Source organism: Parasteatoda tepidariorum, chromosome 3 (genome assembly GCF_982258835.1).
Source record: "Parasteatoda tepidariorum strain Cologne lab strain chromosome 3, Ptep-v5.0, whole genome shotgun sequence".
NCBI classification, from domain to species: Eukaryota; Metazoa; Arthropoda; class Arachnida; order Araneae; family Theridiidae; genus Parasteatoda; species Parasteatoda tepidariorum.
Genome location: NC_141757.1, coordinates 110,795,706 through 110,823,041, shown reverse-complemented (window position 1 = coordinate 110,823,041; position 27,336 = coordinate 110,795,706). Strand labels below are relative to the sequence as shown.

General features: G+C 27.1%; 1 protein-coding gene across 2 annotated transcripts; it reads right to left on the bottom strand.

Annotated features, from left to right (window-relative positions):
• Positions 1-25,534, bottom strand: LOC107444498 (endoplasmic reticulum metallopeptidase 1). Of its 2 annotated transcripts, none has more exons than XM_016058648.3 (14): positions 24,805-25,534; positions 22,726-22,853; positions 21,621-21,726; positions 19,313-19,459; positions 16,563-16,655; positions 16,266-16,469; positions 14,159-14,385; positions 12,404-12,590; positions 11,308-11,498; positions 9,849-10,004; positions 7,622-7,821; positions 5,726-5,841; positions 4,396-4,571; positions 1-2,227 (listed from the first exon to the last, which is right to left on the bottom strand). In XM_016058648.3, the coding sequence occupies exons 1-14, from the start codon at positions 25,376-25,378 to the stop codon at positions 2,057-2,059; spliced, it is 2,676 nt and encodes an 891-aa protein (XP_015914134.1). In that variant the 5' UTR covers positions 25,379-25,534; the 3' UTR covers positions 1-2,056. The 2 variants fall into 2 exon arrangements, with proteins under 2 accessions (XP_015914134.1, XP_015914135.1); XM_016058649.3 differs by having other exon boundaries at positions 24,430-25,478.
• Positions 25,535-27,336: the final 1,802 nt, after the last annotated feature.

Here is a 27,336-nt window from a genome sequence, read left to right as displayed (position 1 = left end):
TTGCATAAAGACTTCTTTATTAAATCAGCAATTCTCTTTTAAACTGCAGAAAGAGAAACCAACTTGTTAACAGGAAGTAACTAGGTACCAACCTTGAATATATTTTGGGGCAAAATGCAAGCTAACTAGCAAGAAACATAAATCTCTCTATTTAGTACGAAATGCCAAAACATTTTTAAACATAACCTTCATTGCATCAATCGAGTATCACAAAAATGAAACAAATTATATTTCTTACATGCAATCACCTATAATCATAACTTTTGTTTAATGTGCATATATTTTAAACAAGAAAGAAAAGTTAAAGTGCATCTTAAAAGTTGAACATTCATGTAAAATAATAAATGTTAATAAAATTATACTTCAATATTTTCACAAATAAAAAGTAGAGAAATTATTTCTAGAACTGAGATGGCTAGGCCTCACTCTGGGCTGTCATGCCATTGAAGAAGTATTTCTAGAACTTTTTAAATTGTACACAACATAAAAGTACTGTAGTCATTCACAATAAAATAGAACACAATTTATAAAAGAGCAAATGATATATAGTTAGAAGACATTTGTTCCATTTAAATACAGTAAAAAGCACTTTGACCAGCATGTTACCTAGAGCCTTTGTGCTCTTGGTAACATTTTGCATAATTACAATTGTAAAACATTTGCATAATTTTGCAAATGACATGTTCTACTTTATTGTAATGCAGCACAATGACACCAATTGTTATTTAAACCAATAGTAATTCCTTTAAAGAAATCGTTTTAAGTATTTATGGCACAATATATAAAAAATTACATAAAAAAATCATTTGTCTCATGAATCAATCAAAAATTTGTTTGATTCATTGCACATAAAAAAAAAATTTTATGCAAAAGACAATGACATCTAATGAATAACAACAATCAATAAAATTTAAGCTATTAAAACAAATACTCTACAAAGTAGCCAATAAAAAAGTATAACAAAATGTATCATCACAATAAAATAATAAAGATTGAACATAAATCTAATAATTTATTCAGAGATTGATGGCCACTTGACTGGTTAAGTTAGGTCTGTGAGACCTTGTACCAAGTTATTAAACTTAATTATGCCCCTAAGTTGTGAGATGTTACTTTCTATTAATATTTTTTAATTGTTGGATTTTTTATTGGAAAATTTAATTTCTCTGATATTTTAATCTGCGAAAAATAATTTTTTGACGATTAAATAACCTCGTAAAGTAACTTGAACAAACAAGGAAACTGAATAATTTAAACAATATTACTTTACATTACCAAAATAAAGTAATGTAATAATTTTTGCATTACGTATTTGAGAACAAATCAATTAGCGAAAAAAATATATTCATATGTTAGCATTTTTTCTTCTTCTTAATACAAAGCAGAAAGACATCAGTTATTTATGAACTGATTAATGAGAAGTATATAAATAACAAAAATGTTACGTTTGATACTTTAACAAATAAAATTCTTTACCATAATTTAAATATCAAGAAAAGACAATCATGTCAGTGTATACCATTATAATAAACTTGCATTCACCATACTTCAGCAGAAAAGAGTATTACCAGATGCTAAAAATTTAGAGCTTGCTTTCACATGGAATAAGAACCTCATTTGCAATAAGATTAATATCCTCAATTTAAAGTTAATTTATAAATGTGACTTATCAAGTTATTGAATGCAACAGAATTACTAGTGCATCAAGCCTGTCTCTATGAATTACAAATAATAATAAGTGTAGAGTAGTACCAACAATTTACAGCTGATATTTTCAAAGATAGCCCATTTTTCCAATCTCAAGGCGATGAGAGATACTATGAATATACAGTATAAGATAATTTTTTTAAAAATTAAAATTTTGACTTTAAGTTAAAAGTGAGATACAAGAACAAATACCATAAACATATAAAATTTAATAAACATACATTTTGCAGACTAATGGACTTGAAAAACAAAAACTAAAAAATAATGGTTGATGATGTTATTTTGGACTGGGAAAATTCATATACAATGAGAATGAATTCAATTCTATATCTATAATTAACTATAAGGGTCAAAAGACGAACATATCTAAAGTACATGTCCATGGCGTCGCATGTGTCCACGACGGTATTCGCTTCAAAAATGCCGGAAAATCGCCCGTTAGTAGGTCATGGCCATGAAGATAGTGTGTGATAAAACTGACATCAATGAGAGGATTATCTTTTATGTATTCCTTTGATACCTACAAAGAAATAAATTATTTATATTTGGGCAAAAGAATTAACTGAATTAATAAATTAGTAAAAACAACATTAAACTAATTTGTAATGGCAAATATCATGCAAAAGAATATATCTTCTTGTATTCCAATATTCTGAAAGGTGTTTTATTTTATATATATGCAGAGTTAGTTTTTTAATTTTTTCTATTTCAACAATATCTTGTCAAAATTCAGCAATACACAAGGCCATTAAATTGAACAAAAACATCCTTTATAGGGCATGACTAAATAAAATGTATCATTTTAAGTGAGTAACAAGCAAAATATTTTGTTAATTGGTAAAGTTGGTAGGATTGGCTTTGCTAAATTCAGAAATTCGTAATTAATGTAGTTCAATTATTATTAGTTCAGTTGGATCATCATGGCTTCCACTTCTGCTAAAAGCCAGCATGTTATACATGAAAGAAAATCCTAATAATGTGTATAAGTTAAAGACTTTATAAAGCTTGTATAGGAATCAACAGAATTCAACTTGGAAAATCATGAAATCAGCAAACAATTTAGAATTAGGTCTTGCTTCGTAAAAAGAATTTATTTCATAAAGGAGTGAAAGAAAAATGCTATCTGGAGGAATAGTTCAAAGGAGAAGCACAGAAATCAAAAGAATATCTTCAAACCTACTTGACAAAAGTCATTTATTAAAACGTTATATTAAATTAAAGTACTATTATTCAAAAAGAAACAAGCCATGGATTTTCATAATTTACAAATGAAAATAGATTAAAATTGACGTTAGTGCTTTAATTTAAATTATCCAAAATCAGTTCAAATCAAATTATTTTATTAAATCGAGGTCCTACTGAATTTATATTTTTCAAGAATTTATCTTATTGATAAGATATTTAAATCCAAACGTAAATTCAAATTCTTAAGTGAAATTAATTAAACAGGAGGTAGAAAAATAAAAATAACCATAACTACATTAATTCAAATTCAAATTGGAACAGCGCACAAGGCAGCTAAAACCAAATTCAAATCATATAAACTAGTAATAATATAATTTTACTCAAAAATAATTTAAATATAATTTTAAAAAATTTAAATAAAGTTGTGTGTTTACAGAGCAGCACTTCATCAGGGGACACACTGTCTGTAAACACACAGAAGCCTTTCTGTTGTTAGTGGCAAAGCCAAAACTAACAGTGCCTCGAGGCCCCTAATGAAAATACAAGCATAAAGAATAATAATAATTACCACATTAAATAAATATTTACCATTATAACATTCATATAAATTTGCAATATAATCACCTTTACTGAAACAAATATACAAAACACTTAGAAGGCATAAAAAAAAAACGCCCCCAAAGCACATATAAATATTCAAAACAGTTACAGTTAGTAAAAATGAAAAAGAAATTCCTTATATATACCAAATCAGCTCAAAAAATAATGTGCTGACACCTAGATAAAAATCGACAAATTAAAGAGCTATAGAATCCAAGTGCTGCCATCTGTCTAAAAAATCCCAACAGAATATTTTGAAAAAGAAAACATAATCCCAATAAATTTTTTTAAATAAAAACAAAATCCCAATAAATAACAAGATGAAAACCAAATAGTTCACCGTCTAGTCCTGCTTAGACGGGCTTCAATATCGGCCAATTTAATAGGATTTGTTTAAAATTTCTTTAATCAAAACAACAAAATTATTAAAGTTGAAAGGAAATTTATTTTTCTTTAGACTGTTTTTTAATACCTCAATAGCGGTCAAAAAATCTATACGGTTATTACAAATGAATTTGAATCTCAATATTTGACCAAATACAATATTCTTGAAAATTTTATAATAAAGGTTGGAATAAAAAAAAATTTTAAATTATATTTAAATTATTTTTGAGTAAAATTATATTATTACTAGTTTAAGATATTTAAAGTAAGAAAAAATAAGTCTTAAATTTTTACTAATAGCTCATAAAAAGGAAATTATAAATTACGTATTATAAGAATTTTTTGCATTTGTTCAGTGAAAAAAAAAGTTTTTTTTTTTTGTTTTCTTCTACTATTTATGATTTTTAAGAGTTTCAACTAAATAATTTACACATTAGTTGGTGTTGAAACCATACATTCTTACTTCATGAAACCTAAAGCACATCTATTAGGTTAAGATGTAATAAAAAATATGCATACTGTTAAGTCAATTGAAAATGACCATGGTTCTTTGTATTCGCCATAAGAATAAAATATGAAATAAGTTGGTCTGTCAACCCAATCTAAACTGCGAAGTGGTGGTTCCTTAGTCACATTCCATTTGGACAATGTAACACCTGCACGGGGGGAGATAATTACCGTTTGATGATCAGGACCTAAAGTTAACAAAAAATTATTTATTTAATAAACACTTAACTACTGTAATTAAATTGTTCATTTAATATGTTTATCACTAAAGTGTACAGTTATGAGAAATAAATATGTTTTAGATTTAAAGAATTAAAAACAAAAAAAATTGGTATAAACATATAAGAATATATAAATAGATATGTTTCGGTATATTTTATTGTAAGGCTTAAAAAAATTGTGCACTGTACAAACTTCAAGCAAACAAAATCTTGTTTCTTTTGGTGTCAGTTGACTAAAAATATTTTAAGGACGAGGCACAGAGACTTTTTATCATAGGTTCCAAACGTCAATTAATTATTTATCATAAGTTTTACTTTTAATAAACTATTAGGTTTTATCATTTAACAATACTATTTATTACTTATCATAGGTTACAAATGTCAATCTGTCATAATTTACTTTAAAAATGCTTTTTTAGATGCCACTTAAAATTTATAAATTTCAAAAATTTAAACAATGTGAAATAAAGAAATATGTAAAACAAACAAAACCTTTTTTATTCACATAAGTTATTCACTAAGTATTTTAACAACCAATTACAAAAAATAACTATTCATCCTGTATTTCAAATGTCAATTTGTAAGGTTGATTTATTATTTATCATTAGCTCCAAAGGTAATTATTATTTATCATAGGTTTATCATTAGGTATTATCATTATCATTCATCATTAGGTAATTATTATTTATCATAGGTTTTACAATTTATTAATTATTAGGTTTTACTATTCATTAGGTTTTATTACCTAATAAGTCATTTTATTAATTATCATAGCTCCCAAATGTCAATCTGTCATATTTTGTTTAAGGAATACTTTAGATGGCATTTAAAATTCACGAATTTTAAAAATTTAAACACTGTAAAATGAAGAAATATGTGAAACAAATAAAACTCTTTTCATTCGTATAAGTTATTTTTAAGTATTTGTTTAACAACTAATTACAAAAAATAACTATTTATCCTGTACTTCAAATGTCAATTTTTAAGTAGTCGTAGATATTTGGTTTAAAAATGATATAATATTGTAGAATTTGCACAGCTCAGACAAACAAGATCCCTTTTATTCATATTAGTATAGCACAAAAATATCAACAAATGATTACAGAAAATAAATTATTTACCATGTGTTCTAAATGTCACTTTGTAGGTATTTGGTTTTAAGAACACTTTTGAAACTATTTCAAATTTATGACTTCCATGAATTTTTGGTTTTGCAGCAGGCACATAGTAACTTATGCTAGAAAAAAAAAGTAAAATAAACTTAATTTAAACATATTTACAAATATATATATATATATATATCAATCATTTATATTAAAAATAAGTATCTAAGAAATAATATTTTAAAAAAATATCTAACAAATAAACATTTCCTAACTAAAATGAAATGATATTTTAAACTTATACAGCAATGTGAAAAGGTGATTAAATCTTTTATGATTTTAACCTTTTTTAATATGGACATTATGTTAGACTTAACTTGCAAATAAATTTTTTTTTCTTACTATAAGTGATTTTTTAACATGTGAAGAGCTGTTTGTCTCGATTTCGATTTCTGGTCATAGAAAAATCATGGTTAAAACAAAACATAGAAACAAAACAAGCTAACAAAAAAATTTACATTGTTTATTAAGAGCTTATAGTATCTCTTATAACTACAGGCTACTTTTACAAATACAATAAACCTAACAAGAAAAATTCTAAATTTTACAATTTTCAAAAATATCAATATTTAGTAAAAAAGCTTTTAAACTGTTACAAGAATACCATAGCACGATTGAAATAGCATTTGCTACCTAGTTTTAGTTTAACAAAAGATAGTAAAAAAAATATTTTGCATAATAAAATCACTGTTTTGGCAAACAAGATAATTAGTCTTGAAAGAAATGTAAGAAAAACATTGTTCACAAACATGTAACAGTAATTAATACACTAAAAAAATGAATTCTTTACAAACAATTTAAAAAAGAATCAAGCAAAGATATCAACTGTTATGATTTCTGCAAGATATTTTAGAAAGTAATCTAACACTGAATTCTGATGTATTATTTTAACAAGCCCATGAGATAACTAGTTCAAAGTGGCATTTCATAGATATATTTGGAGTTATAATCTGTGGTATTGGACAAAATCAAATTTAAAAGAAATTTACAAATACAATTAAATGTTTAAACATAGAATTTGCTATCACTACAAAACTTTTCCATACAAAGCAGACCCAGGCTGGTATTTTCAAATAAATTGAGGACTGGTAGGGTATTACAATATTGGAACAGTAATTACAAATTAATAATTTATTTCAATAATATTTAAAGCAGTTTAGAAAAGATTCATTTGAAATGTTTAGAAAACTTATATTGCAGATAAAAACATCAACCAGGGCCCGTCTATAAATGATGTCATGCTTGGATGGGTGGGAGGGGGTTTGTAAAATTGCTACATTTTGTGAGTAGGGGAAACAGGGGGTAATAAGAAATGTGACATAGTATCATTACTAGATTATTCATTAAAATAAATTCCTACCTAATCATTGTCATGCTCAGAAATGCCATTAAAACTTAGTTAAAGTTTAACCCACTGGAGGTTTAGAAAATGGGCAAAATTGAGAGAATGTTTCTCCCCAAAACACTATTCTTCTATCTAATAACATAGAAAAACCGGTTTTGTTATGCGGAAAGTTAAATTACAACTTTTTACGCGCAGAACCGTTAGTAGCTTAAATAAAATCTATAATATAACTGATAAAAAGTGTTTTGTTTTTAAACTGCTAGTATATGATTATGCATTAAAACTTGAAAGGTGACAAGGTTGTAGTGGATAAAGTGAAGTATGACATTTCGTGACAAGGGCACATAAATATTGAAACAAAAGTGTGACATTATTTATGGATAGCCTATTAACAGAAGATTTAACAAGGACCTCATCTAAGTACCAAGTGACAAATAAACTTTTATAAATACAGGTTTCATGAATAAAAATATGCTTTATGAAAATTGTTTAATCATATTATGAATTACCTCAATAAAGAAATAACTGGCATATAAAAAGGCATTCCACAAGCTAATTCTTTATCACAATCAATGGGCTCCAAATCTTTTGTTTCTTCTATGAAAGATTTTAACATTTTTGGACCATTGTAATCAAGAGGAACAACCCAATAACCAGAATCTGTAGAAGTTACACTTCCACTTCTGTTGTAAAATGTGCGTTCAGTATGCTATGTAAAAAAAAAAAAAAAAAATTCTTAAAAGTAGAATTTAGGTAAATTATAAAATTTCAGAAACCTGAATATAATGGAACGAATTGTCTAATACAAATCACCCATTATTATATTACCTGGAAATAAACAATAAAAATTGAGTCAACAAAAAAGTAGAAACTTAAATTAAGTAAACAACCTTTTTCTGTAATACCTTTTCTGTTTAATGATAAAAGCAAATCAAAGCAGAAAAACTCGAAAACAGAATTTTCATTAAAACGTCCAATGTCTCCATTCAAAATTTTGATCTTTCAGAATCCATCAATTTGTGATTGAAAGATTCAATCACAAATTGTGGGGAAAGATTCAATCACTATCAAAGATTCACGTGGATAGTTCAACAATTCCTGAAGTTTAAAGTTATAATGTATTTCGCCCCCCTAAATATCATCAAATTAAGTTTTTTAAAGTTAGTATGTTTAACTAAATTTTGTCACATATTCATATTATTTTTATTGATGAATTAACTTTTTATAGCTGTAGATTATTTCTAATATGAATTTTTTTTAAAAATAAATTTAATCTAAGCAAAAAGTTGCTTTAATATTAAAAAGACCCATCGATATCAGTCACTGACTCATGCGGTTTGAGGAAAAAGCGATCACTAATTTATTAGTGATCACTTTTTCAATTAAATATCTATAAAAAAAAGCACATAAAAAGCAATCAGAGCACTTTATAATTAATTAATACACTTCAATTGTGTTAATAAAAGACCATGTTAATTGCAATTTTTTAAAAAGAAAAAATGCTTAGTTTATCAACAAATTCAAATATTTCAAAATTAGTTCAGAAATGAAAACTAGAGAAAAAAAAAATCAAAGGTATTTTTCTAAAATTTATTAACAATCTAATTTGAAGTAATATTTCAGTCAATATAAAATAAATCAGTGTTATATTTATATTTTAAATTACAAAACAGGTCCACATAATTTCTTTCTTTTTCAAACTGTAACTTTTTTAAAAGCTTATAACATAAAGACATTGATTTTGAAATTTCCTAAACATACACTCTAAGAAGAGCTAGACTTAAATCATCTTTAGACTAATGGAATATTTCAAGGAATTTTCAAAAATATGTAATGATTACTTACCAAATTAAACTGTTATTTCACAAAAAAAAAAAAAAAAAAAAAAAAAATGCTTGTGTCACAATATAAAAAATAGTTTGTTCTCACAACAACTCTACCACAGAAATTCGTCTTCGATTAGAATTTAGTTTAAATATTTAATTTAAATACAGTAAAACCACATTCAATCATTTCTAACCATTACTTAAGAATGATAGATACGAGAAAACGATGAATGCGACCCAGCTCAAACTAATGAATAATAATTTTAAAATGTACGAAAATTTATAAATTTCCTATAAGTATTAAAAAATTTTAATTAAAAAACTTGTGTAGATACTGCAAAAATATTTTAAGCTGCAAAAGAAGGAAGTATAAATATATTTAGTTATTTAAAATACTTGGAAATTTTAGACATTTGTTACAGATTGCTGTTCATTTTCTGAAAGTGTGCGTAAATGCACAAAGTTTCTCATTGTGGCCTTCTGCAAATATTTGCTATTGGTGGTTGTGTCAAATTCAGTCTTCATCTGTATCTCTTTGCATTTCTTAAGCTACTGCAACCATTTTTTGAATTGATAACACTACAAGTTTCAACCTTTCGATCAATTAATGTATTAACATCAAACCTGTTGTTTGAAGCATTTTACCTACATGATAAAAAAATTAACATGATAAAAAGAATAAAAATGCATTTTCGAAAAAGGGAAATGAAGCACTTTTTAAAAACACCCAATGAAAAAAGCACCTTAAAGGGCTTTTAAAAAACCAAAATTAAAATAAGGACCTTTAAGCACTTTTGAAAAATGCTATGCACTATGATATGAAAAAACGAAAAATGTGGGAAGGATGGATCGAGGTTTGACTATATTCAGTTTAAAATAGAATATAAAAAAAGTGATTTTCTAAACTTACTAAAACATATAATCTCATAGGAGCTGGACCTTCATTATCACCAGAATATGGGAAGCCAAGTGGAGTGAAAGACACTAGTAAGAAAGTGATAGCAAAGATGAACAGTAATACTGTTATCACTTTACGAGTAGATTTCATAACTTGGATCATAGAGAACTAAAAAAATTACATTTGAAATTATCAGTATGATTAGTTAAGAAAATTTGTTTATTTTTATTTAAGATTTTTATTTTATTGCAGCAAAACTATTTTTAAACTTATATAATTTAGATGGTACACAGGAAGTTACATATGTAAAAACTTATCAGAAGGACATGATTAAAGGTCATTATTAATCTAAGTCCTTATATTCTTGGTCTTAGTCGATAGCCTATATATTATTTGTTTAAATCAACAAATAAAACAGTTTTCAATAAAAAAAATGTTTTGTATACAAACAGTATATGTTTTTCACATTACTTTTTTCATTGTGTATTTTTCTTTAAAAAACATTTCTCGTATTGTCAGGAAAACATTTGGCAGTATGTTATTGTTTCATAAAATGATTTGACCTATTTGTTATTTTATGGCAGAATCATAACTATTAAATTAATAAGATTGCATTATCATGTATAATTTGGGGATATTCTTAAAATAGTGCCTGGTAGCAATATGACATATCCCATTTCTTGAAATTGGTATCTTCCACACTCTCTTCTGTATGCTCCCCATTGTTAGAGGGAAATGGGAATGATTTGAGGGGGGAAATTGAATTTTTTCTAGGCAGACAAGCAAGTCATTGCTTCTGATGTATTTTTTTCAGAATTGAGTGAGACCAATACCAAGAGAATGAAAATAATAGTTAAGAAGTTATAAAGGTTCTATGCATAAAAAGTACAATTTTGTAATTGTACTTATTTACGCATCTGATATTGCTATGTCAATGTATTTACAATTATATTATCTCATTAAAGTTCTTAAACAAATTATTTTAATTTAGACTAACAAGTTTTCGAATCCAGTTAGATACATGATTTTTGATGCATAAATATTTTGAAATTGTCATTGGGAAATACAAATTATCAATGTGAAGAATATTAAATACATTTATCACATTACAAGAATTAAAAATATGTAATTGTAAGGATGGATTTTAAAAATTAAATATTTAAAAAAAAATATTTAAAAATTTAAATTAAATTAAAATGATTAAATAAAATAAATTAAATTAAATATTTAATTACAAAATAATAAAATTAAATATTTTGAAAACTAAATTGTAAAATGGATTTTAAACTTTACAATAAAATAAATGTTTAACAATAAAAACTAACTCTTGTTATTGTTTTCTGAAAAAATAAAATGGATAAAGTTACATAGCCAATACTTAATAGAGAGAAAGTTATTATAATCAAAGCAGCAAGCAATTATAAATAATATATTTCTTTCAAATGTGAAGGTATAATATTAAAACTCCTACCATATAGGTTGTAGACAAGAAAACTAGTGAAGTAGTAAACACTCCAACAAGTATATCAGGATTAATCATTGCACCAATGCGACCCATTATTGGGACAAAGACATTGTACATAGACCATACACAGTAAAATAACAAAGACAAAGGAATAAGCTGCATAGAAATATGAACAAGCAAATGAGTTTCACGTGTTCCTGAAAAAATAAGATTCAAGATTAGAAGAAAGGAAGAAATGTAGAGATAGATGCTTTGGTTTCTCTTAAGAATTAAAACAAAGCAAGCGAAGCAAGATAAATCATATGGGGAAGGCAAAAGATTAAAGGGAATGCCCGTTGCTTTTTATATCTGTCAAATGTATAGCAAAAATATTATCAGCTTTTAAATATAATTTAGAAACACGTGGTATTTCGTTATAAAACATATAAAGATGTATTGCATGTAAAAACAAATCTTTTTATAACATAAAAAAGAGTAAATTGTTTTCAAAATTACCTCGAAAAAATTGAAAATTTTAATTAAGATCATATTTAAATGAAAGGGACACATTAGACTCACAATTTGCATCCAACATTTAACCACCTACCAAAATAATCCTCGTAAAAAAAAGGTAAAAGAATCGTTCTTCAAATATATTGATTGGCATATAAAAAAAGCAGTCTTTTAAATTCTCCTCACATCAGCTATCTGAAAATATTCAGATGGTGTACATAAACAAAAGTTAATGCTATCAATAATTTAGTAAAGATTCCAACTCATTTTTAAACATTTATTTTGACTTATTATTTAAACTAATTTATTTAAGTTAAAACCATAAACCAATCTTTAATGCTTTATAAAAAAAATCCTGATTTATTTTAATAAAATAAAACTTTACAAATAAATTTATTAGCACAAATTTTAGTTTTTGTTATGACCAATGAATTTCAAAATTTTACCTGAAAGTAATAAGTACATTTAAAGGGCTGAAAATGTGACTAATTTATCTTGAAAAATAAATTTCTGAGCTATGCCCAATTTAAATTTTGTTTTTCAGAGAGTATAATCAATCCCTTATAAGACAAACTTAAATTCAAAATGAAGTGAAAAGAATAGAACCCACCTTTTGAACCAACAAGACTAAACATATTGCCAAATAGACCCCGTATCACAGTAGGAAAAAGAACCCAGGCACAACAGATGAATGAAGAATTGAGTCTAGTTAGTTCTAACAGGAGAAGAAACATCATCCACACAAGACGAGCTGCATCAAAATAAACATCCTCTTGAAGCCACTTTGTCCTCAAACTCTGAAAATGTTTTAAATTATAAACATTATTCAATAAAAACTGCAAACATTTTAAAGATACTTTGCTAGAAAATTAAGACGTATTCATTTTTAACAATATAAATTCTAACGAAAATACCATTAAAAAATTTATATAAGTACAATGATAGTCATAAGAAAAAATAGCAGCTGTGTTTCCAGGATTAAACGAAAAAAAAAATGCAAAAAAAAAAATGTCTAAAGTGAACCACGACATGAATAAAGCACAAATCAAGTACAGATACGGTTCATTTCTGTACTAGATTTGTGCTTTATTCACATTTGTTACTTTAGTCAACTGTATCATAATTTTAGACTTAAGTATCTCTACTGATGTTAAATGCAATACAAAGTTAAAATAAAATAAACATATAAAAAAAGCTTTCAAACATCATTTAAAAAATATGATTTGTTACATTATTGTTAAAATTATTGTTACATTATTGTTGTTACACAGCATAAAATTGTGACATTTGATTGTTGCTCAAATATTAAAAAATCATACAAGTAAAATAAATTGCACCTTTTAAATGTCTCTCGAGTGAATAAAAGATTTTAAATTATAAGCTTACATCAACAAAAAGTATAGTTATAACATTTACAGGGGTGCCACTTTAAAAAAATTTCAAGACTGAACTTATTTTTTGACCAAATGATATTGTCTAGCATTGTTTACCAAACTTTTAGAATTTTATAGCTCACTGACACCAACATTTATCTTTCCTTGATAATAGCCTACATATTAAATCAATCGTTTGATTATTTTTTCTAAAAAAAAAACTTCTTTATTTTATGTTTTTTTAGCAAACAAAACGAAAATAACAGCTAACCTTGTATATTTTTACTGCACAATTATGACTGAACAACCTGAAACCATTCATATCTCTATTTTTCACATCACCGTTACTTATTTTTTTGTTCTAGCACTATAATTTCCTTTTTTTTAAATAAATAATCTTGATTTAACGTTGGCCAGCATCACAATAGGTTAGGGTAGGGGAAGCAAACTTGAGCAGATTTAGATTCAGCAATAGTACAAATTTAATTACACAAGTAGATGAAGTTCAATCAATTCCATCTGTCAATAATTTAAGAATAAGATTTAGTGAAGCTGACAAAAAGATAAATAACAGTCCTGACATCATTACCATATCATATGTTTTCATTAAGATATAATTTATTTTTCTTTCTATTTTGTCCAAAATTTTTTTTAAATTTCTAATGAAAAAAAAAGAAAATTTTATTTAATTGATAGAATTTGTCCATTGATTTTTCTCAAGACTGATTTCAGTCTCCAGGACTGAAGAGTGGCACCCATGCATTTATACTTTTATATGCTAAGTAATAAACATATAAGGTTATACCAAATTTCATTTTTATGCCATGGTATTCATGTAATTTAACCAAAGCTGCCATAATGTTAAAAAAAAAAATGTAATGAGACACAACATATGTGTCTCATGGCAGCTAATGTGTTAAAATAATAAAAGAAATGTTTTTTGTATTAAAAGATCTAAGAAATTAGTTAGAATGGAATATAAATATCCTTACTTCATCTTTTCTAACAGCTAAGCTATGAAAATATATAATAGCTGCAGTAGAGGAACAGCCATAGAGTCCAACAATTAAATAAGGTGATCTGTACCATGACATAGCAGCATTGAAAAGATCCAAAAAGGTTGCTATAATAATGCATATCAAAATGGCTCCAACAAAGGACCCAATATGAACAGCAGCAGCCTTCATAACTAAATTAATTCTGGTCTTTAAAGATATCCCTATTAAAAAAATTTATATTTATTTTAAAAAACACATTTAAATAAATAATTGTTAAATTGAGAATCAAAAATAAGAATGAACTCTTCTAATAAACATGCTTGAAATTTTATTTCATAACATTTTAGTGAGAAGATAAGACTAAGTACTTTTACTATTCACTTTTAAAGAGTAAATAGGTTGGAGTATAGAATAGGATGCTCATTGGATTGGATTGGATTTACTGTCTAATTTTACTATTATAAATGTACTATTATTCTGATCCTGGTAACTTCTTATTATAAAATAACACTTTTAAGTAATTTTTATGTTTTCTGTAAGAATATAAAAAGTAGCTAAACTAAGAGGGGCACTAGATTGTAAACTTTTACATCCCCAGCACTAAGCTTAACAAAATTGTCAGTATAACCTCCCGAGAGGAATTAAACGATCACTCGTATTTTTGTAATTAAGAGTTAAAAAGATTTACATTTTCATAAATATTTACTTACTACTATATACTTTAAATTGAAACACTTACTATTAAATATAGCTTTAGCAGAATGAAAACTCTTGTTGGATACAACTATTTACAGTTTACAATAAAGGAATGTGATAGTATAAAATGTGGATTATCACTTTTTATAATGGGAAACCTTTTTATAAGTCTTCTGTTTTCAAGCTCAGATTAATAAGCAAAGTTTCTCCTAACTCTACTTTCAACAGTTAACTGTTATTTTATAAAAAATGGAGTTCAGTATTTACATTTTATACATCGGTTGACCCAACAATGGCAAACAAGTCGAAAGAGTTATGAAAGACAAACAAAAGATAGAAGAGTACAGTTTACTGCATTCTGCTTAGGAAACCTTGTACAATAAGACTTGAGCCCTAATTATCCATTGAAGACATTAAAAATTATTTTGCACATGATCGATCACTGATTTTCTTAAAAGAGTAAATGAACATTTTAGTTTTCTCCTAATCATTTGTTGTTTCAGTGATTTAGACTAAAACTAAAGATTTCTGTTTCATGTTTAAAATATATAAACATGTATAAATACATTTTAAAATTATTTTTCGCATAACCGTCTTGTTTTTTTAATTATTTATTTAATTTATTTATTTTTTGATTATCTGTGGTGCCCTTACATTATAATTCCATGGGTAATTGCGGCTCTGCTGTATTAGTTTTCACCGAGTTTCAAATTTCATTACAATCAATTATTTAAAAAATCCGAGAATCGTAACAGAGTTTCAAAATCAGTTATTTTTCGTGTTCATGCCTTAATTTTTTTGAAGTTTTTTTCGGATTATCACTGATATTTGTTATCTGCCATGCTTCTGTCACCCAATTCCATGAAAAATCGGGGCTGAACTGTTTATTTTCATTGAGTTTCAAATTCAGTAACAAAGTTCATCATCAGATGGAATTGCTGACAGGAAAAACATTGTTTTCTGCTGCATGTCGGCCCATTCCAAATGAAATATTCACATAGACATCTTCTAATTTTGTCCTCAAACTGTGCCACATTGTTGATGAAAACAGAATCTTTTTAATGGATTCTTCTTTTATAGTTTTATCAATGAAAGGCATCATTTGTTAGTAAACATTTAAACTATTTTTTATTTTTTTTAAAAATAAAGCAGAATGCAGCAAGTCGTACATCCCATTCTTCTCTAATTAAATGTTTTGATATTTCTGTGATACCAGGAAGTAAACTTCTTAAGATTTTAATGGTAGTATTGTAAATATTTCAAAAGACTGCATTTAAAACACTTTTTTTTGTCAGGCACATTCTAAAGAAAAAGGGAGCGAAGATACTAAGAAAAACTGAAGCATTTTTAAAATTATTTTTTTAATCCAATTTATAACTATCAAAGAATAACAATATAATTTTACCTGAAATTCGGTTTCTGTAGAGCATGTCAACAAAGGAAAGGATAAGAATTAGAAAATTGATAGCAGTTGCCACGCTAATTCGATAAACCACCATAAAGATTCCCATGAAATCAAAGAACACTAACTGCAACTTCGATTGTTTTTCAACACTTGTCATGTCAGGGGAATTTAAAGCATTATGGATCAAGTTGAGAAGATTTAATCCTGGGGGGGGAAAAGGACAACAATTAAATAGGGACATAGTTATTACAGAATAACAGAAAATACGCAAAAGTTTAAAAAAGTAATATACATTACCAGCCTGCTGTATAGCACCAACAGTTATTGCTTCAGGCACATCGAATTGTGTATGATACACATATCCATTTTTCACATAAGCAAAGTCCAACCCTAAAAGAAAATTATTTTTAATGTCAATATATTCTTTATTTTTTTAAAATACTAAATTAAAGAAAATTTGAAACTTCTTCTTTTATTATAAAAAAAAATATTTAAATACATTATAATATTTCCTCTGGACAATTTAAATTTAGTAAAATAAGTTTAAGTTTTTTGCTTAAAAGAAACAAACTATAACTTTATTCTAGCAATATTCTGCAGGGTGTTTAAATTAGACAACATTGAAGGCTACATATTAATATTGCTATCAATACACCAGTAGATATTAATATAATTATTATTTGCAAATATAATAGATCTATCTTATTATTTGCAAAATATAATAGATCATTTGGGAAAACATATTCAAAATTCAGCATTAACTTTCCAAACAATTAGAAAAATAAAAAACTGCTCAAGCTCTGATTAAATAAAAACTCTCAACTTCTTAAAGATAATGTATAACAAAAACTTTTAAATATTCATTCTCAAATGCCTCCTCTATCAGCTTCTATTTAATATAATATAGATGATACTTGCATAGTTTTGCAAAATCACACTGAGGGTCTCTTTGTCAAAATTAAGAGAAAGTCAAAATAAATAGAAATATGATTGGTAAACAATATGCTAAAGATGTGGACAATTTTTTTTTAAATTTTTTCAAAGATCATTCTATATTCCACTGTTATGAATCTTGCTACATTATTAGAGAATACTGTCAAGTATTTATTGTAAAGAGGTTTTATTAATAAAAAAAAGGTTTATTTTGACTTTACATACCTTTTTCATTAAGCTGTATTTTGTGTCTTCTATCCGCGCTAGCATTTAAATGCAACATTATGGCACACACTATATTTTGCAAGGACCATTATTGTATTTTAGATAAAGTAGTTTAAAAATAATTGCTAATTTTGCTTTTACAAGTTACGCAACAGAGTTTTAATGGAAACAAAAGTTCTGTGCACATTGTAGCATTAATAAAAAACAACAAGAACAGAAGTTTAAAAAGGTACAATTGTGGAAATAGGAGATAAGGAGACAGATTCTTTTTAATTTTACATTCTTAATAGTCAAACGAGATTGCGTAGCATAACAGTATTGTAAGTCATGGATAGTATGGTAAGTAAAATAGATATATTAGTAAGTTGTAAAATCTACTAATCACATTTTTATTGATTAATTCGAAAAAGCTTAGCCTCAATTATTTTTTAGCTAGAGCGATACTTTTAACTGCCTGACTAATATAGGTTTCTGGACAAGGAGAAAAAAAATCGCAATATAAGGACTTGCAAAAGCAATAAAGTTATAATAGTTTAAGTTTACATACTTTTTTAAGCTTCATTTTTATTGAATGTTTTACTAAATATGTCAAATCTATACCTTTGAGCCATGATGGCTAAGGGGATAGAGCGTTCGACTTCCAAGGAGATGAACTTGGCTCAAATCCCAGCAATAGCTGGTCGATACAAATTCCGCACCCGGCTTGCACCGACCACAGTGCTGACATAAAATATCCTCAGTGGTAAACGAATCATGGGTTAGAGTCCCCTTGCCGTCAAGCTAAGCTTGGGAGGTTTTCGTGGTTTTCCTGTCCATGTAACGCAAATGCGGGTTAGTTCCATCAAAAAGTCCTCTATGAAGAAAAATTTCTCCCAACACTTGATCCGGGAGTTCCCCTGTCTTCCGGATTGGGTTTAAAATTACAAGGATACGGAGTTGTACATTAGTAGTCGTAAACCAAAAAAATTGGGTTGGTTGTTCAACGACAGTTATAAAATAAAATCTATACCTTTAGCTTTAAGTTTAGAAATTTTGCAGGCACATGAATAACAAAAAAAGATTTAGAGCTTTCAGTGGATGTCAGGATTAGTAAAATTATGTTATTTCTACCTTATTATTTATTCACTTTAATGTAACAAGGGTTACTCAATTTTTCTATTTATTTCCATGCTACAGTTTGTTTGAGGGATTGAATGTTTAAGGTGATTCGGAATGTCTTTCGAATACATAATAAAATGGTGCCTTGATTTTACTTCTATGATGAAAATAATTACTTACAAAATACATTTAGCAGATTCTGTAACAGCTTCTTCATTTAATACTAGCTCTACTTTAAATAAAATTAAAAGTAATTAACTTTAAGGCCAAAAAGGTTAGAGTTTCAAAAATATGAAATAAAGTCATTCTTTTCTGCCTATATGTGATGCTATACTACTTCACAAGCATGCCATAAATATAAAAAAATGATGATTTTCACTAAAGTATTAATAGAAAAAAAATAAACATGGTAACAAAAGCTAACTTTATAAACCTATAAAAATATATCTAACCTTATAAAAGCTTTTTTGAAAATTTAAAAGAGTATATCTTAAAATATGTATCTATGTACCTGATATGTATTTATGCATAGGCAATTTATAATTTTTTTATTACTTGTAATCAGGTCATAATTTATAATACATATCCCAAATTATGAACATTATAACTTGTATTACAATTATAATAATAATTAAAAACAATTTATTATTAAAGTGGGCACAATGGTTATAAGGCATCGTGATTTATGATTAAAAGTAATCATGACTTCAATTGATTAACTCTGTTCTGCTATAAACAATGTGTAATAAATCATATTTAAAGTGAAATTATATCAGTTTAAATATACTTACCCGGTATTTCTCCAAAATGTTCAAATATCCTGTAATCTGTATCTGATGGAATCAGACCATTCTGAAAAATATCTTGGGCAACTACGGATCCCTGAGGGTACGGTGTATTGTTGGCATAAGCCATTAACAACCATGTTCTTTCCCTGTCTGAAATAAAAATAGATATTTTAAAAATACTACAAAATAAAAATAAAAAGAATTAAAAAAAAAAGACAAATGTTCCTTTGTAAATATAAGATACAAAAAATATATGAAAAAAAAATAATGCTCAAAAATCAGGACTTGGTGTATTTTAGGGGGTGCTGGTATCTCAGGGTAGCTACTGAGATCTGGAGAAAAAAATTCCCTGCACGTATTATATACAATATATTAATAGGTAACTCTTTGGAGCTATATAAGGATAAAGATTACAGTTTTAGCTGCCAGAAAAACTTGGAGAAATAAGAAACAGCTCGACATCTTTAAATATTCTATAAATTGCACTTTGAGATGTCTGCATTTTAAAAAGACAAAAATAAGAAATAAAACTCCCTGATTTTCCCCAGTTTGTAAGGAACAATTCAAAATTCTTTGCATTTTCCCTGTTATTTTAGCTGATTTTAAAATTCCCTGTATTTTCCAGGTTTTTCCTATTTTCCCAGTAAAGTAGCAACCCTGTATCTTTATTAAAAAGAAATGTCTATAGGTAGATATAATTTAATACTATACAATGTGCGCTTATATTGCAATTTCACATAGCCAACTATTCTTAATTTAACACAAATATAATATTTAAGTTAACAATCTGCTATGGCAATGTTGGTTCATTAGTAATTGCATAATATAGGTAGCCGTTTGAATAAGAAAACAAAACGAATTTTAATGAAACACTGATAAAAAAACTAGTTTTTAGATAACATGCTTGCGGAGTTACAGAATGTTCTTAAATAAAACATTTTAACTGGAGAAAAAAAATGGAATGCCTTTGATTATTCTCAATTTGCATGTATCATCGATTACATTATGTGTAATGTTTTGAAAATGTACATAAATTAGCCATAAGAAAATGTGATTATCTCATTTTACTTTTAATTCAAACATTATCAATTATATTTTCTTTCCAATAATTAATAATATATAGGTAAATGAAAGAATTTCATGGTTGGGTAAACTCACATCGACTTTCGGACATAATTTTGTTCAAAAAACTTAATTTGTTCACATTATTGCTTTTAGAAAAACTGAATACTGTGTAACATAATATTTCAAGTAAAACAACCCTATTTTAAGTACTTTGATTAAATGCACGAATTTTTAAAATCTTGTAGGTTAGTTAACACAAAAAATTGTTTTATAAAATACAATATTTATAAATTAAAAACTATATAGAAAAATATCTAATGTAGTATGAGTTCCACTAATTATAGAAACAGATAAAATCAAATATATTTGTAATTTTAATAAGATTTTAATTTTAATTTTTTTAAAAACTAAATAAAAATAAAGAAAGAAAGAAACAAATTTATCCAAGTTATTTGATTATTGCAGCAATTAAGTAATTTACTAAATTTAACAACAAGCAACTTATTGATATGTTATCTTGTTGATATTGATATTTGAAATTCATTGATAGTTTTTTATGAACATTACACAATTACATTTATTTTGATTTAAAATCAAAAATATGTAAAAACAGAATACATACAAATATGGTTTCGTGTATTGAGAGTATGAATTAATTATGCGGAAAGTTTGTTTGAAAGAGTCGCATTGACTGTTTACTCAAACATAGAGAAATAGTAACTTAGAAGTTATAGCCTTTATCAGCACCTTTCTTAAATGAAATACAAAACAAAATACTATTATGTAGATACAGCAAATTTTCCTGTTTAATCATAAAAATGTAAAAACAGATCCAATATGTAAGTTTCCAATATGTAAAAACAGAATACATACAAATATGGTTTCGTGTATTGAAAGTATGAATTAATTATGCGGAATGTTTGTTTGAAAGAGTCGCATTGACTGTTTACTCAAACATAGAGAAATAGTAACTTAGAAGTTATAGCCTTTATCAGCACCTTTCTTAAATGAAATACAAAATACTATTATGTAGATACAGCAAATTTTCCTGTTTAATCAAATATATACACAAAAAATGATAAAAGTATGTCTAATAAATTTTAATTCATAAAAAAATACACCGAATTATAAGTATCAAGTATTTAACTTATAAAAAAATCCCAAAATTAACTTATATTTCCCATATTAAAAACACGTAGCAAAACTAAGATTTTTTTTTTTAAAAATAAATAAATAAGAATAATACCAGCTTGAAAAAGCATCTGTTTGCCCCCAGCACCGCAAGCTTCCATATTTACGAAACCAACAACTGATTTCGCCCATGGGTGTTCAGTTATAAATCCATGAGCAGCCTAAGAATATAAAAGCAGAATAAAATTATTTTGGGAAAAACACTGACAAGCACAATAAAATATATAAATTTGAACAAAAATATATAGAAATAGTACATAAATAAAGACCAGTAAAAAATTATTAATTAAAAAAAATCTTGTCATATCAGTACTGTTAATATTCCAGAAATTCCATTAAGAAGTTACAATTGTAAGTTTAGTAAGAAAAGTTGGAGCCTTGAAAGCTACGTAGAAAAAATTATGTTTTAAGATGAGTTCGAAAAACGGAAACTAACAAACTTTGCTCAATTCTGGTTTACATAAATATATACATATTATAGTAATTGGTTAGATTTTTTAGAAATGCTGAAAAAGATTAAAAAACTAAAATAAAATTCTTTCTGATGAAGGACCAGAAAAATTTGATTACTTGAAAAATTAGAAATTAAGCCTTTGAATATTTTTCACTGACTAGTTAAATTAAAACCCATTAAAATATTCATTATTAAAGCTTGTGAACTTAAAATGTAACTTCCCAACTTCAAACATAATTTATAAATTTAAAGATGTATAAAAAGTTTTTTAAGTAAATTAACATTCTGACACAAAATATTTCTAGAGTTTTGCTATTATTAATATTTATTTTGGATAATGTAGTGCATTTAATTTCAAAAAAAAATTTTAATTTTATTTTTATATCCGTCGTCGAACAGCCAACCCAATTTCGTATTTACGACTACTAATGTTCACCTCCGTAGCCTTGTAGTTTTGAACCAATACAGAAGACAAGGAAACTCCTGGATCAGTACCCCTAGAGGTATGATTTGTTACAAGAGCATGGAGGACTCTGTGACTCGACAGATTTAACGTGCATCAGTCACCATTTACTACACTGGGAGTCTCCGGACGGCGGGGATCGAACCCACAAACTCTTGGACACGGGCCCAGTGCCCTACCAACCAGGCTATCCCGGCCTTTCAACAAAATTATTGAACATTTACAAATATGAAAATTTCCCACCTGCAGTATATTTTCTTCTGCTCCATTGAATAAGAATATAACTTCATTTGGAAGAGCCTGATCATGTTGAGAAAGAGATAGCAAAACTTCTAGCATCACAGCACAGCTTACAACATTATCACTAGAACCTGCACAAATATTTTACATCTATTATTCAAATAATAAATGATCACTAGAAACAACAATAAAGGTAAATAATTTATAACTAAATTGAAATTAAACCTTAATATTCTGGAAAATATTACCTAGATCGGACATTAAAGTTTTAAATAAATATTTTCTTAATAGGTTAGGGAGGTATTTTATTTATGTCGCACTAAAGCTGCACAATGGGCAATTGGCGACGGTCTAGGAAATATGTCTGAGGATGATCCAAGCCATCACAATTTTGATCCTCTGTAGAGGGGATGGCTCCTCCGCTTTGGTAGCCCAAAGACCTGCATGTGAAATAGAGCACTTTACGGTAGAATATTTTCTTATTAATGCAATTTTGAAAACTCTTACATAAACATTTATAGCTAAAAATAGAGTAAAGAAAATTCTTAAAAAAAGTCTTTAAAACCCTAACAGGTTAAAGAGATTTTGAGTGGGAAGAACCATAAATTTATTTTACTACTGTAGAATACTTTTAAAAATTATTTAAACATATAACACTTTTATACTTACAGATTTATAATGAACCAAGAACTGAAAATGTTTTCTAAATGACAAAAACTTACAAATGATGAGTGTAGCTGTTTTTTACATGCCTCGTATTTAGTCTTTCACAATGTGTTTCTATAAAAAAAAAGTGTCTTTTTTTTTTGTCATAGCATAACAAGATTATGATTTTTTTAAAGATACTTTGAGAACTTCAAACACCTTAACTGAAGCTTGAAAAAGTTTCACTATAAAATAACTTAATTGATCCTTTTTTTTTAATTAAAAAGAAAATTACTATTAAAAAGGGAATTTGAACTTATTTTCTAACAGTTTCTTTGATGCCCCATTATGACAATTTACTGTTAATATTATGATAATTTAGATTTAGAAAGGTGTTTGCAATATTAAAATAAAATGTGATTTCAAAAATTGAGTTTGAGAACTAAGAATTAGTATGATTTTGATTATCGTAATATTTATTGTGAAAAAAATCCTTTTCAATAATTTTTTTTACAGATGCATTGGAGTAAAAAACTATGTATTAAAATGTTCATTATGTCCATCATTAACAGGATAAAAAATTAAAAACAATTTCAAAATGTCAGTTAAAAACAGCTATTATAATTCAAACAATAATGTAATTTTGCTAGTAAAAGATTATAAGAAAAAATATAAATGAAACTTATTACACAAAATTACATCTTACAAATAAAATATTTTTATTTAATTTTATTACCCGCACTCAATGATAAAGTGAAGAAAACTGGTTAAAAAATTATAACTTATTCATATTACTTTTAAATAGATTTTAAAAATATTCCTTCATTTTGGCAATAGTGGCTCCACGATTAATAATATTGGCCCTTAGTATGACTTTTACTAGTTTGATTGACTTGGTGTTTATCTGAAAATGATTGAATATCCTGGTATTAATCATTATTAATATAATTCATTATTATTAATTTTATTACTAGCAATTATGACACAAAATTTGAATCTCACATTACTAGTATTTTATAAAATATATTACACTCTTTTTTTTAAAAAAAAATTTATTGTTACCTAAACTGATAATAAAAATTCTTTTGCAGAAATTGTGTGCGATCTGTTGAAACATAACAATTATTGTATCTGAAGTTTGTTTTGTAATGATGAATATTACTTCCACCATACAGAAACTTTGTTTAAAAAAACAGCACAGTATTTCTTTGCATCAATAACTGCTTATTGATAATTATATCCTGGTTGGATTGATTGGCCATTGATAATTATATCATGATCCCAAATCATCCTTAATTTTGAGGCTTACTAATAATGTTTCAATTTGATTATTGGTACAATCAAAGTGTAAAAATGTTGAATAGGGTTTAAATGGCTCAAGTCAAGTCACAAAAATTCCCAGAACAAACGTATTACATTTAATTTAACTATATGTACCTGGACTAGTAGGCACAGAATCAAAATGGCAGTTTATCACAAGGCTTTTACTATTGGCTTTATTAGGTCCGATTTTAGCGATGACATTCTTAACATCGTGATAACACGAAACCATTCCATCTTTGAACGTCAAGGGAAAGCACCCACTGGTTTTTTGAATATCAACTTCAATTTTATTAAAAGGCTTAGAGTGAGTTTTTATGTAATGCAACTGTCTGGTGATATAATCAACAGCAACAACTTCATTTTCGTAGCTCCCGGTAGGTTTTGGACCGATGCTGCTGAGTTCTACAACAAAGTTCCGGGCTCGTTCTTCGCTAAATTGAAATGATCGAAGTTTCTCAACATTTTTAAGTGATGCAACAGACACAGGCGCGGGAAATCTAATTAAATCACTATAGAGTACCAAGCAGAATATAGCTAAATACAATATAAAAATCACGATCCAAGTTCGGTCAGTAATGAGTGGTGGACATCGTTTTTTACCGAAGTCTTCATCGCTGAATATTGAATTCTGAGATGCACCACCCGCTGTCAAAACAGGTCTTGTCCTTTGCCTCACGTTTGTATTCATATTTTTTAATTATTTACATAATATTAAAAAACCAAAAGCGAAGTTGCGCGAGCAAAACTACTTCTTGAGTGTCTTTCCTTCGAACACTACTATCACATTTAAACAAGCAGAAGGAAAAATAGCAAAACTAAACTGTCTGTGGTCACGGTTACGTGTAGATCGCGTTTATCAGTCATGACTTGGAAAAAAAAACTACTTGTGTCAACCTCACAATTTGATTAAACACCTTGAGAGTGTGAGATCAGGCTTATGAGATTTTGATAATATTTTCCAATTCAGTGTAAATCCATTACGTCTCGTTCAAGAAACGTTTACGAAATATTCTGTTAAAAAATATGACAATTTCATAGATAAAAGTTTGATTCCCTGTTCTTGATAAAACTTTGAAACTAAGCTGATCAACTTCCTCGAGAAACTAAAAAACTTGTAGTAAAATTTCTGTACGAATATTTGAAACCTAACTACTTTATCTTTCCAAATTAACGTTCTTTGAATTGAGATTCCTCACGGGGATTCTCCAACAGAAATCCACACACACATATATATATATATATATATATATATATATATATATATATATATATATATATATATATATATATATATATATATATATATATATATATATATATATATATATATATATATATATATATATATATATATATATATATACACGTCACATCAGAGCTGCACAATAGGCTATTGGCGACGGTCTGGGAAACATCCCTGAGGATGATCCGAAGATATGCCATCACAATTTTGATCCTCTGCAGAGAGGATGCCCCCCCCCCGCTTCCGTAGCCCGCCGACCTGCTAGCGAAGGCGAGCACTTTTCGGTAGAACTGTTTAACGAGAACCAATACCGCACACCCTCGGTCCCTACGCAGACTGATAGTGGCCACCCGCCCGCACACTGACCGCAGCCAGTGATGCTTGACTTCGGTGATCCGTGGGACGCGTCTGGTAAGGAGGCCCCGAACGAGACCCAGATTTAATTTTCTGTAAATTGTAATTTTCTCCTTCTTAAAAGTATTGTTTGCTTTAAAAATATAAGTAAAGGTTATTTTTCATTAATTATTTATTCTTAGGTTAATTTTCTCTAAGTAAAAGTTCTATTAAAGATAAAGAAAAAAAGTATGCAGCAGAAAAACCACTTGTTTTGCATTGAATAGAATGAGGCATTTTCCAGGGAAGATCCTTCCTGTAAGGAATAACGGTTCAGGAAAACATCCAACAAATAAGTCAATATTCTCAAAAGGTGACAAGAGAAAAACGAGGGAAAGCGTGACCTTGTAGAATGACTATAAGTTCATATTTTGTGTCAATTGAGCCTGTGTGTCAAACGTTCTCTTAATATAATGTGAATATGCTGATACAAATCTTATTTACTGAGAAAATATTTCTATTCCGTCTCAAAATGTAATTTAAATTCATTCAAATCTCGCCGGATTCTTTTTAAGATATCTTATATAGAAACAAGACTGAAATATCAATTTCCAAGATTAATTACCAAAATCTTAGTAAATTTTAAAGAAAAGTGATTTGACAACAAATTTCCTTCTATTGCTAATGCTATGAAAGCTAAAATAGAATTTCAAAAACTAATAAAACAAAATTTATTTTTGAATTTTTTTTTCTTTTTCAATATGCTGTATGCTGCTAACCATCCAAATAAGTCACGTATATAAAAATCTCAATGTTGAAATTTTTGACACTTACCTTGATTTTTCAGTAGTTCGGCAATATACACTTATGCAATATTTTACATATTTTGTTCGATGTTTTACATATTTTGTTACAATATTTTACATATTTAAAATCATTATTAGAAGATTTTTCTGGGAAACTAAAGACGTTTTGTTTTATTATTTTCTTTAAAAATATTTGCTACTAGCGGGCTTGATAACTTCTTTATTCATCTGATTTATCTAACGTTATCTATTGGCTATCCAGGG